A 13591-nucleotide genomic window follows, 5' to 3' on the forward strand; every position below is an offset into this window, starting at 1 on the left:
GTGGTCAGTGTCAGACTGGGACATGGAAAACCCAGGTTCGAATCCTTGAGGTTGAGGTTGCCGGCTTGAGCGTGAGCTCATCTGGTTTGAGCACAGCTCACCAGCTTGAGCCCAAGGTCACTGGCTTGAGAAAGGGGTTACTCTCTCTGCTGTTGCTCCCCAGTCAAGGCACCTATGAGAAAGCAATCAATGAACAACTAAGGAGACAGAACGAAAAATTGATGCTTTTTCATCTCTCTCCCTTTCTGCCTGTCTGTCCTTCTCTGTCCTTCCCTCTGTCTCTCTCTCTCTGTCTCACACACACACACACACACAAACGTGAGATGTTAATTGATTATTTAATGCTCATTTCATTGTAGATGATGCTTGATGAATATCAGAGAGTGAAGTCAAAAATGCCTCCCACCGTAGAGCAACTAATGGTCCCTCATTTGGCTAAAGTGGATGAAGCTGTCCAGCTTGGCCTGGCTGCCCTGACCTGGACCTCACTGAACATTGAGGCATACTTGAGAAACGCTTTTACAAGGATAAGTAAGTTTGAACGGTTATTTCTCAATTTGAAAGGCTGAGTTCTTAATGTCTTTTGTGTACTTTCTTACAGATATTGTTATGTAAATAGTGAAATGGGGAATGTTACTTTTAAGCTGTTTCCTAAGGAATCTTACCAAATTATATGAATTCATTAATTTCCTGGAAATTATATATATTCACAATTTAATTTCATCCCCAAAGATTAACTACATTTTAAAATATACTTATCATTGAACATTAGAAATTAAAGGATCTTCTGAGTCATTCGGCTTTTTATACTAATAGATTAGTGTATTTTTAGACAACAGAAAGATGTGGAGATTTGGACAGAGCAGAGTGCTGAGCAACAGTATATATGAGAACAATTTATGCAAACATTTTTTTTTTATTGAGAGATATAATACACTTTTAAATATATATAAGGTGGTATAATCCTTAAAATACAATGTTTACAAGTGTGCTGCAGAGAAAGGATCTGGCTCAGGTAAGTCTGGGAAACTCAGCTTGGACAGAGTTAGGTGGGCTTCTTTTCTGGAGGACTTCTTATAGCTTTAATAGGCCCTTGTCCCAGGGTCTCCACAAGTGGCCTGTTTTGGTGGCATTACCCAGAGTTCCTTGACTGCCTTCTGGGAGAACATATTAACACTTTATAGACCTTTCACAGCGGACCGTGGAACACAGTTTGGGACACAGTATGGAGGGGTTTTTCCAGGAAGACTTAGATGTTGCCATTCCCCTCACCTACCCAGAGTCCTCCCCCTCCTCTCCGTGGCCCAGTTCTCCCCACGGTTTAGAGCCCAGAGTGAGTCTCACTTCCAGAAGATCACTCAGACTGTTCCGCCATATGAGGCCACTTCCTCCTGTGGCCTCTTGTTGTTTTACAGCTGGGACCAAAGATTGTATTTTGTTTCCTTCTAATAGTTAGGTACAATTTCATCTTTCTCCCCAAACTAACCACAAATGACATGAAAATCAGGCTTAATTTTTTTTAAATGACTCTCAATTAGGTGCATACTAGACATCCATACATTTATGAATTCATGATTGCAATAGGTTTATATAGTTAGTCTCTTTCTGTTTCTTTTTTTCCCTAACCTCTTTTCTGTCTGTTGATTCTATCACCTCATTTCTGGGTCTTTTCCTGGGCTCCCTTCTAGGTACCTTTTGTGGTAGCTCCTTTTATATTCTCTCTTTCTGTCTCTAACCTGTATTTGTGGCTGCTGGAGTAGTACCTATTCTATTTGCAGTCTAAATTGTCAAGAGCTTGTTTCATTAGTAGTTTTTCACTGTACCTTCCAAAACACTTAGAGCTCAGGAGGGTCCAGCTATTTAATTCACCAGGCGCTGTGTACTGAAGAATAATTGAGGCCTTGGCCGGTTGGCTCAGTGGTAGAGTGTCGGCCTGGTGTGCAGAGGTCTCGGGTTCGATTCCCGGCCAGGGCACACAGGAGAGGCGCCCATCTGCTTCTCCACCCCTCCCCCTCTCCTTCCTCTCTGTCTCTTTCTTCCCCTCCCGCAGCGAGGCTCCATTGGAGTAAAGATGGCCTGGGCGCTGGGGATGGCTCCTTGGCCTCTGCCCCAGGCACTAGAGTGGCTCTGGTCACCGCAGAGCGACGCCCCGGAGGGGCAGAGCATCGCCCCCTGGTGGGCAGAGCGTCGGCCCCTGGTGGGCGTGCCGGGTGGATCCCGGTCAGGCGCATGCGGGAGTCTGTCTGACTGTCTCTCCCCGTTTCCAGCTTCAGAGAAATACAAAAAAAAAAAAAAAAAAAAGAATAATTGAGAGGCACTGGGTTGGGTAGGAGGAATTAATGGTGAAACCCTCCTGCCCTTTTTTATTTTGCTTCATAAATTGGGAACTAGATTCAAAGACAAATTGTAAAGAGATATTTGGATAATATTGAGAAGTGTTTTAGGCTTTTCATAATTTGAAGGTTGAATAATATAAAATGAATGATCAGACAACCTACGTTATAGGAATGGAGAAGATTGTAGAAATAATCTTAAACAAGACCTTCATTTTAAAGTGGAAAACTATGATCCAGAGATGCTAAACAACTTCTGTTGTTTATGGATGTGTGCAGTAAAGATGAGTTTAGAACCTGATTTCTTGCTTTTAAACCAATATTCTTTTGAAAATCCATCTCCCCAGAATAAAAACAAGAGGAAATTGGCTAAAGTTCTAGAAGGAGGCACTCATAAAATGTATAAAAACTTTATAGTAAGAGTTCTCACAACCAAATTAGAACAGGCTAAAGTAGACTTTGGTAATAGTCTCCCTGGAGAATATTAGGATTACAGTATTAACATTTGGATGTTTTATTGGAGTGTTTCCCGCAGAGAAGGAGCTAGTTTCTAAAGAAACTATTCTTAGTTCTCTGATTCTGTTCTCCTTTTGTAATTTAAAATAAAGAAGTGAGGTTAAACAAATATTAAGTTTTTGGGAGGCAAACTATGTTGAATCTCAACAACAGTTGTTTTCTTTTTTTTTTGAATCAGAGAGCCAACTCTTCTCTTTAAAGGTGGTTATTTGTATCATGCATGTAAGAGCATGGTTGGCCACTCTTCAAGGTAACACACAGAACTTCTATAAACATGAATTTATACAATCTATGCATAGATGTATGAGTTTTCTGTTGCAACTGTAAAAAGTTACCACTAAATCAGTGGCTTAAAATAACATAGTTAAAGAGATGAGAAGTTCAAAATAAGTCTTAGGGAGTTAAAATCCAAGTATCAACAAGGATGTTTCCTTCTGGAGGCTCTAGAGGGAGAATTTCTAGATTCCAAAGGCTGCCTACATCTTTTGGGTGCGATCACTCCATCGTAAAAGGCAGCAGCTTAGTATCTTCAAATCTCTTTCTCTCTGTCTCTCCACTTCAGCAGTCAAATTGTTTTCTTTTTTTTATTTTATTAATTTTACTAGGGTGACATCAATAAATCAGGGTACATATGTTCAAAGAAAACATGTCCAGGTTATCTTGTCAATCAATTATGTTGCATACCCATCACCCAAAGTCAGATTGTCCTCCGTCACCTTCTATCTAGTTTTCTTTGTGCCCCTCCCCCTCCCCCCTTTCCTCTCCCCCCCCCCCCCCCCCCCCGTAACCACCACACTCTTATCAATGTCTCTTAGTCTCGTTTTTATGTCCCACCTATGTATGGAATAATGCAGTTCTTGGTTTTTTCTGATTTACTTATTTCACTTAGTATAATGTTATCAAGATCCCACCATTTTGTTGTAAATGATCCGATGATGTCATCATTTCTTATGGCTGAGTAGTATTCCATAGTGTATATGTGCCACATCTTCTTTATCCAGTCTTCTATTGAAGGGCTTTTTGGTTGTTTCCATGTCCTGGCCACTGTGAACAATGCTGCAATGAACATGGGGCTACATGTGTCTTTACGTATCAATGTTTCTGAGTTTTGGGGGTATATACCCAGTAGAGGGATTGCTGGGTCATAAGGTAGTTCTATTTTCAGTTTTTTGAGGAACCACCATACTTTCTTCCATAATGGTTGTACTACTTTACATTCCCACCAACAGTAAATGAGGGTTCCTTTTTCTCCGCAGCCTCTCCAACATTTGCTATTACCTGTCTTGTTAATAATAGCTAATCTAACAGGTGTGAGGTGGTATCTCATTGCAGTTTTGATTGGCATTTCTCTAATAACTAATGAAGATGAGCATCTTTTCATATATCTGTTGGCCATTTGTATTTCTTCCTGAGAGAAGTGTCTGTTCATGTCCTCGTCCCATTTTTTATTGGATTGTTTATTTGTTTGTTGTTGAGTTTTATGAGTTCTTTGTATATTCAGATTGTCTTCTGATGACTCTCCTGCTTCCCTCTTAAAGACTGTCTTGGCCCTACCTGGATGATCCAGGACAGTCTTTATATCTCAAGATCCTTAACTTGATCACATAAGCAAAGTCTCCTTTGTGACATTTGCAGGGGGTTAGGATGTAGACATCCTGGGTAAAAGTAGGGGTAGAATAGGGTACAGTGGTACAGATGTCCTTGAAAATGCTTTGAAGAGTCAATTAAATTCTCCAAAGACATTCACTTACCAGAGATGACCTTTAGGAAACTTTGAAGAATTGGAAATAGTAAAGAATTTTATTGAGCACACACATGCTTAAAAAAAAAGTGTTGGCTCTCTTTTAGTAACCCGTAAGCTTTCTAAGGAGTACTGTTTGGTATCTTGAGTAGCCTCTTTCATAATTAGCGTAGAAATGATTGAAACTTCTAGGACTTTATTCTTTCTGGAGTAAAGGTATTGATTTAAGGAAGTGTTTACAACTGTGACACATCACGAGTATTTAACATGGATTATTCTGTATTCAGTTTTAATTTCACTTCTTAGAAGAAAGTAGTTTTAGGACAAAAAGAGAATTCACTGGAAGATAAATGCTGAAAAATATATTTACCTCAGAGTTGGCTATCTATTAACCATCATTTCTACTTTAGAAGTAAAGTGGGTAATTTCCTTCAGAATGGACCTTTCTGTTTGTAGAACTTAGTGTTCAATATTACTTTACCACAACTTAAAAATAAATCTACCTTATGAAAGTAACAGTAAAGGAACAGTGGGGGAATTTCACTTCAGTGGGATCTGTTGAGTACCTCCTGTGGAATAGGCATCGGGGTCAGTCTTGAAGATGCAAAGATGAAAAATATGCATTCCAGAGACACAATGGTAGAGCAAGTGGTATATGTAGAAACAGAAGGATGCTCAGCGTCAATGTCAGTGCAGGTGCCGGGCCGCTTGAGTATGTGCAGATCACAGGGAGCCTCCTCAGGGAGCTGCATCAGAGCCAAATCTTCAAGTCTGAGTCAGAGCTAGGCCTGCTGAGAAAATGGGAAACTGGTTAAAGACAGAATATAGCATTAGAAACACCAAGCCTGAAACCGGTGTGGACTGACTTTGATCCTGTTTTTACTTCTTCTGTATAGTCAAGTGTTAATTTAAAATAAAAAGCAAAAATAAAATGCTTAATCTCTTTTATTCATTTCTATTTTTTTCCAAAGAGGACCTGGAAGTGCTGGTTGACAGGGTCAACGATTTGATCGAGTTCCGCATTGAGGCTGTTCTGGAAGAAATGAGCAGCACGCCCCTTTGTCAGCTCCCCCAGGAGGAGCCGCTTACCTGCGAAGAGTTTCTCCAAGGGACAAAGGTTATTAGAATATCAATGTTTTTACAAAACAGCTTTTGTGATTCATTTTTTTTTTTTTTTTATAAAGGGAACATTTTGAAGCAGAAATTAGTTTTTCTTTCTCAACCTGTGATTGGTCAGTGCTAGATGTTATTCAAATGCGGAGTCTTCAGGCCAACCTAACTTGAAAATGAAGAGGAAGGTGTGTAGAGAGTCACTTAGACAGGAGGAATGAATCGTTTCTTTTCAGATCAGTAGGAAGGAAGTTGCCATGAAACATATTTGTTATTGTTTTCATGGTTTTTTTTTGAAGTATAGAGCTATTTAGCTAAAGAGCTTCTAGTAAGCTAGGGTTAATTAATAAAACAATTGTGTTAAGCAGTTTCTGGACAGAATTTTTTTAAGTTTTTCCTTCAGAGCAGCGTTTCCCAAACTGGGGTTCTGTGGCACACGGTTCTGGAGCCATACCAGGAAAACTGGGAAAGGTGGAGTCTGTCCAAACTGTGCAGGGAGACTGTATCCTTCTTTCCTCTTACGCATTCTGTACACGTTAACGTATTAAAATAAGGTCTTTGGGCCTGGATAGCCCTGATTAAAAAGCAAAGCCTGAAGGCATTAATGTAGTTGTTAAAGCCTATTTATGTAAGCAGGCCTTCCTTTCATCAGTATTATTAAACCGAAAGTATAGGTTTTATGTATAAAATTGAATCCGCATCTATACAACGCCACTGTTAATATCCACCCTTTAGTTTTAGCAGAATACTCCGTGAATCTTGTAGTAAACTTAATATTCTTTACTTGAATTTTATTGGTTTTTTATTTGTTTGTATATAATTTACACATTTGTTTCAGATTTATAAAATTATAAGAACTATAAACCAGTAAATTTTATACTTAGCTCAACATTTCTACATTTTAGAGGGATATTATAATAAAAATAATTACATTAAAAAAATAAGGCCTTCAGAAGGTCTCCTCGAAGAGAGCCTATCTAACTTTCTTTAACCCAGTATTTCTCAAACTTATTTGTAAACAGGACACCTTCTTTTCTGTGCCAGGGTTAAGATCCTGGCAGTGATCCTCTGTGCAATGCCCCTTTGGAAATGTCACTTTAGTATCATTTATATTGTTCCCGATGGGCATCCTGCTAATAAAAACATCATTAAAATCAGTGATTATTTTAATATGGTGCATCAGGACCTTCTAAGACTATCTCCATAGAAGGACTCATGAAGCTCAGGATCTAGTTGCATTCAATGCTAAAACTTACTACCATGCCATAGAACGGAGGCTTTATCAGACCATAAGGGAAAAGACAAGCTGTTTTCAGGGGAATGCATGGCGGACTTCCTTATGATTTCTCCCTCTCACGAGAAGCCACACAGAGCTCATTCTCCTTCCAGCAATAAAATTTAGGCAACATGTATGCAGCGTTCCTGCCCAGAGAAGCCTATTAGAGACTCAATTTCCAAGGTTTTTATTGGGACTGGTCACATAGGCACCTGTGCCTAGCATGGACGCAAACTGCAGAATCCCAGAAGGAAGGCAGGTGCTTAGCACAAGCCACACTGTTTGTACAAGCAGTCTAGGCACAGTGAGCCACTTCTGTCATTAGGGTGCTGTGTTTGGTATATTGCCTATTTGTCTCCTAATCAAGTTGTGATCCCTACTATACACAGAGCAGATTTCAAACAGTGTTTTTTTCTCTCACTTAACATTTTTTCACAAAATATTTTCTTTTCTTTTTATTTAAAATTTTTTTTTAGATTTTATTTATTCATTTTTAGAGAGAGAGAGAGAAAGGGAGAGAGAAGGGGAGAGGAGCAGGAAGCATCAACTCCCATATGTGCCTTGACCTGGAAAGCCCAGGGTTTCAAACTGGCGACCTCAGTGTTCCAGGTCAATGCTTTTATCCACTGCACCACCACAAGTCAGGCCACAAAATATTTTCTGTATAGCTTTTACAGCTACCATTGTAACGATGCTTTCAGAATATTCTGTTGAGTTGATGGACTTTAATTTACTTGCTGGTTCCTTGTTACTGGACATTTATAAGGCTTCCAAAGTTTTGATATTTTGCCAAGAGCTGCAATCAACATAAATGTATCATACTTTTTCTCCTGTAAAATGACTTCCTCTTCTATAGTAAGATTATTGCATCAAAAGAATGTAGTTTCAATTAGTGACTCTTAATATTTGTAGCCAAATAGCTTTTCAAAAGAATGGTTTTAATTTACAATGCCACCAGTAATGTGATAGTACCAATTTTACTATCTTTCAACAAACTTATTATAATTATTTTTTTGTTATAAAGAATTTTATAATAACATATTTATTATAAAAATATTACATAATAAATTTTAAAAATTAATTATACATGTTATAATTTATACATTTTAGTTTAAATAGCAAGATCATAGAACCTAATTTTAGTTTGCATTTTTGATTACCAAAATAACTACCAATATAAATGAATGATTACCATTATAAAAGAATGATTTCCTTTGAATTAGTTTACTATTAAAAATTCACTTAGTCTTTCAATAATTTTTGTGGCACTCCTATGTAAACCACTGCTGGGGACGTAGCAGTGAACAAAACAGATGAAGGCCCCGCCTTCATGGAGCCTACTTTCAAGTGGAGGACACAGAAAAACAAACCAAAGGGCTATGACAAACAACATGACAGGCAGTGATTAGTTCAATGAGTAATAATTAAGAGGGTAATGGAGAAAAGTATTACTTGACAAAGAGCTGTGATTTTTATTGTCAATGGATAGGAACGATCTGTGATTACTCAGGGAGTGGGCAAACCAGAGGAAGAACATTTCAGGAAGAAGGAACAGCAAGTACAAAGGCCTTGAGGCACAAACCTGTTGTTCTGGTAGCTGGAGGAAGCTGTTGAGGTTCATTGAGCATGTCAGTATGTTAAGGGGGATAATTATGTAGAAAAGGAGAAAGAAAATGGTTGGTGAGCAGGGTCTCTGGGAAAGCAGAGACTGGGATTTAGAAGTCAGGTTGTTTGATTATTTTTGAATAGAAAGAGAAACATTCATTCACAGAAAGAGGAGGAACAGGGGTTAATGATAGAGGCCTGTTGTCTCCTGGGTAAAGTCATGGTGTCACGGAGTTGGGTGAGTCCCCATGTCATGGCCTCCATTTGGTTTGTGCTATAGAAATTGAGGTCATTAGCTGAGTATGCTGGGGGAAGATGGTCTAAAGATTCAAGGACAGGAATTTGAGGACACAGCTTTATGAAGCCTGGTAGAGGAATGTGATAGGAGTCATATAGATTGATTGCTGGGAAGCATTCTGTCTAGTTTGGGGACTGTGAATTCCCAGTGCCAGCCACCTGTATTGCTATGACCTGTGTGTGCAATTGGAGAAGGTAGATCTTCTGGTTGATTTGGATTGGGCTTCTCCTGGGTGGGACAGTAGAAGGTTGACAGAGTGGTGGAGTAGAGGATATTGGTAAAGAAATGATTGAAGTGCAAAAACATGTCATTAGGCAAGGGTGTGTAGAGTCAGAGAATTTAAGATGCAGGCTTTAAAAAATATTAGTGATCTCTTAGACATCAAGGAACCAGTTTATATGGAATGAGATGAACAAACTTGGCAAACATAGATCTGGTGTTTATGTGTGATTTGCTGACCAATTATAATATCAAGCACTTCTGAATGCTTACTTTGTGACAGGCACTATTCTTAGTATTTTATATTTATTATCTTCTAGAATACTCCCAACAACCTAAGGTAGGTTCTACCATAATCACCATTTTACAGATTGGAAGATCAGGGCACAGAAGGATATCCTAGAATCACATAGAGCTAGCGAGGTAGGATTTGAACCCAGGTTGTTTGGTGCCAGAGTCTATACTTGTCACTAGATGGTGTTGTTAACTCTATTCTATCCTTTACGCAATCTCTGTCTGGCCTCTTTCCATGACTATTTCTGTCTCATTTTCATAATTGTCTCTGGACAAGGGATGGAAATTGGTAGTTGGGTAAAGTTCTGAGTTGGGATTGAAGTTGTTATTTTATACTTTATATGATGTTAAAAAAGTTTAATAGTTTTAGGAGACATCAGAATGTTCCTATAGTAATGAATCAAAATACCATGTGTCCTGTAGCAGCTATGTGGAGGTGAAGGTCATGGGTAATGAGGAGGTAAGTGAACCATGAAGCTGATATTTGGAGTGAATGAACCATGAGCACATCACAGGGTCCCCAGATGAATAATTGTGGGACTCAGAATGGAGCTGGATATGTCTGATAGTCTGTGGCTTCATGGGTTTATTTTCCAATGAGGAGGCAAATGCTGACTGTCAACATTATCTATCCCTGCCTATCTGTTTGTCTATCTATCATCTGTCTCTTTAGCTGTCTGTCTATCCATCTATTTCTCTGTCTATCTGATCACAGTGCCACAATCTTATCAGTTTATATTTAAGTCATATTCTTTAATGGAGGGGAGGGGAATATCTGAAATTAATTAGGGTTGACTGTGCTTTGTTGGCAAAGATGAGGAGGGAAGATTTATATAAAAGGGAGGAAACTTTATGGGCAGAGAGAGGCTGCTGATGGCTTTGGGAGTTATTTTCTCTATTGTTGATGAGGTAAGTATAATTTTGGTTTTTTCATGCTGCTCCAGTTGGTTTGGTTTCTTGTCTTTTTTTTTTTATAATTTACATTGAATTTATTGGGGGTGACACTGGTTAATAAAATTATATAGGTTTCAAGCATACAGTTCTAAAATAGATCATCTGTGTGTTGTATTGTGTGTTCACCATTCACAGCCAAGTCTCCTTCCATCACCATTTATCCCTCTGTAGCCTCATACTTCTCCCACCTCCTTTCCCTCCTGTAATCATCATACCGTTGTCTGTGTCTTGAGTTTTTTTGTTGTTTGTTTGTTTCTGGCTTAATACTTTCACCTTTTTTCACCCAGCTCCCCAATTCCCCTCCCTGTCAGTCTATTTTCTGTGTCTGTCTTTTCCTATTTTGTATATTTTTTTCATTAGATTACACGTATAAGTGAAATCGTATGGTGTTTGTCTTTCTCTGACTAGTTGGTTCCTTGTCTTTAACATGTTTCCTTATGGGATGCCTCATCTGGGTTAGTGTCAGGGGTGTGGCCAAGCATTGTTGGAGGCCCAACCCTCATCTGGAGGCTGAACCTGTGGCATTAATACCATTACTAATGTGCTCTGGAGAGCCAGATAAACAAATGTGATAACGTTATAATTTTTTTATAGGATCTTTGCGTAAATGGCGCACAGATACTACACTTTAAAAGCTCATTAGTGGAGGAAGCAGTCAATGAACTAATAAATATGTTGCTAGATATGGAAGTTCCATCTAAAGAAGAAAGTGGAAAAGTATCCAGTGTGAATGGTGCTGATTCAAAAAACAAAGGTTCAGGTAAGAGACGGGATGCTGTGAGGTCCTGTTTTTCTAGGATGTTATTGACAACTAACATTTAATTTCTTGCATAGCAATTAATTTCACACTTCTATGAGCACCCTCCCAATTTTATAAGGATATTTATAAATCTGAAATTGTGATTTTGAGTATGCTGTAATGACTCTATGTCATTAATTACATTATTTTTTGTTAAACTCTACAAATATATACTTTGCATTGGTCTTTGTTAGCTCTCTTTGCATTTTGCTGTGATGTGTGTGTGTTTACCTTACCAATAGAGTAGGATGGATTATGGTTTGGGGATTTCTGTTGGAGTACACATACATTAGAGCAAGCCTCTTGAGGGCGAGTCGAGGCCAGATGCTGAAAGGCAGAGGTGGGAAGCTGTCACCCCAAAGTTTCTGGGGAAGAGAGAACACTGGAACCCAGGCCCTCAAGGCCGTCTCTCTTCAGCCATGCTCTTGTCTCTCTTGTTTCCTCACATTGAGGGGGAAAGGCCTCCATCTGCCTACCTGGTGACCCGGTTTCCATTTTCTATCCTTTGATGGTTCACTTTCTAAGAAGGATGTCATTTAAGTGTTATCAAGTTTGCGTCATTTATCTTACTTTTCTACTCTTTAATTGCAATAGATGGTTCTCTATGTCTCGCTGTCTCTCTCTCAATCCCTCTCATCTTGTAACAGCAAAAAGAGAAGAAGGAAATCCCGACCCCTTGACATCTTCCCTTAGTGCTGGGTCAGGCCGCCTGCCTTTGACGCCAATCACAAGAACGAAGAAAGAGGCTGAGATGTTAGAGGAAGAGGCCTACGAGTTGCTCTCTCATTTCAATCACCAAAACCTGGATGCTCTTCTGAAAGTTACAAGGAATACTCTAGAGGCCATTCGCAAGCGAATTCATTCATCCAACATGATTAACTTCCGGGGTAATAATCCCACAGAGTTTGCCTACTGGCTGGCCAGGCATAGAGGCTGGTTGAGCATGTGTGTGTGTTCTTGTTAAATTTAAATAATTAAAAGCCTATCATTTCTCAAGTGCCTTCTTGTAAATTAATGCGTTGTGTGTGATGACCCTAACAATTCTAGGAAGTAGATACTATCATTGCTCTCATTTTAAAACTGAGAAAACTGGAGCTTAGGGAGTTTAAGTAATTTGCTTAAGGTCACTTAGCTTTTGATAATAACATCATAGTTGGCATTCCTTTTTATCTTTTTGTAATAAGGTGAAAACATGTAAAATGAATTAATGAAAGAAAAAACCCACATACTTTAAAAAGGAGATGTGTGGAAAGATAATTTCATTGTTAAATTATTAGGTGATTAGCCAGTCTTACAATGTGAGGGAGTTCTTATTAATGCTATGCTCTTCAAAGCAGAACAGTTTTTTACTAATTTTGTGTCAATTTAATACTTTTCAGTTGGTTTCGCATTCTCAATGCAATCATCTCTTTCTCAGCACAACTCAGAAACGGGTCTTGCGTTGAACAGATGTACCACAAAAATCCATCAAATCTAGAGCCAGACTGAAATTAAAATTAAAATTTAAAATAGTTAAAGTAACAGTAATTAATTAAAATGGAAAAATAACAGGCTAGCAAAACCTTTTTTTGAAAGTATAATAAAACCTTTTAATTTACTTTGAATTTAAAGGAAATTTAAATTGGCATTTAAAGGAAAAGCATCTTTAATATTTAATTAAAAGAGGATATAAAAAGTGGAAGCTTTTAAAACTGAAAAATTTTTGATTGGTGGCATACTTCATTATGTTTTATTTCACTTTGAATTGAGTTTAGTTTTTTTTTCTTTGATACAGGAATATTATTAGAACTAATTGAATGTTGATATGCTGAATATTAAATCACATTTCTTTCCCAACTTTATAAGTATTTCCAACTATATATATAAAGTTATATGCACACGAGCATGCACGCACACACACACACACACACACATACACACACAGAGACAGACACAGATTTGTCCATATTTATATACCTATCTCCAACTTTGAAATCTCTTAGGATATAAATGGTGAGTTGTACTTTATTTCTTCTCCACTTTTTAATTGCTTTGAGTTTGGATTATAGACAACACACTGTGGTAGGAAAGGCATATGTTTCATTTGAAATTCCAAACTGGTTATTTGTTCTGACTTTGACTTGATTTGATAGTTATTCTTGTTCTTAATTCTTTGCTTATTTTTTATACATTTAACTTATTTGTTGGTATCCTGTTATTTGGACAGTATCATTTTCAATATTTTAGGTAAGAGTTTACATAATTAAATCTCATCCCACACAGCGGGTATCTAAGGAGGGTCTACGAACAAATTGTAATCAACAGAAAATGGCTCGGGTTCTACTGAGCTGCTCTGTTATGTGGAGCAAAACTAGATTCTTTAGTAGATTTCATTCATTCATTCATTCATTCATTCAACAAACATCTGTCTGATTATATACCTGTTATACTGTATTGTTCTAGGTGC

General features: G+C 38.1%; 1 protein-coding gene across 3 annotated transcripts in view; it reads left to right on the forward strand.

The window, feature by feature from the left end:
* Positions 1 to 13591, forward strand: part of DNAH5 (dynein axonemal heavy chain 5) — a 316293-nt gene that overhangs the window by 125691 nt on the left and 177011 nt on the right. For all 3 annotated transcript variants that reach the window (XM_066374372.1, XM_066374367.1, XM_066374381.1), the window contains 4 exons: positions 360 to 531; positions 5562 to 5707; positions 10941 to 11106; positions 11793 to 12032. In XM_066374372.1, the coding sequence (XP_066230469.1) occupies positions 360 to 531; positions 5562 to 5707; positions 10941 to 11106; positions 11793 to 12032 (724 nt within the window). The remainder of the gene's footprint in view (positions 1 to 359; positions 532 to 5561; positions 5708 to 10940; positions 11107 to 11792; positions 12033 to 13591) is intronic.

Source organism: Saccopteryx leptura, chromosome 1 (assembly GCF_036850995.1).
Source record: "Saccopteryx leptura isolate mSacLep1 chromosome 1, mSacLep1_pri_phased_curated, whole genome shotgun sequence".
NCBI classification, from domain to species: Eukaryota; Metazoa; Chordata; class Mammalia; order Chiroptera; family Emballonuridae; genus Saccopteryx; species Saccopteryx leptura.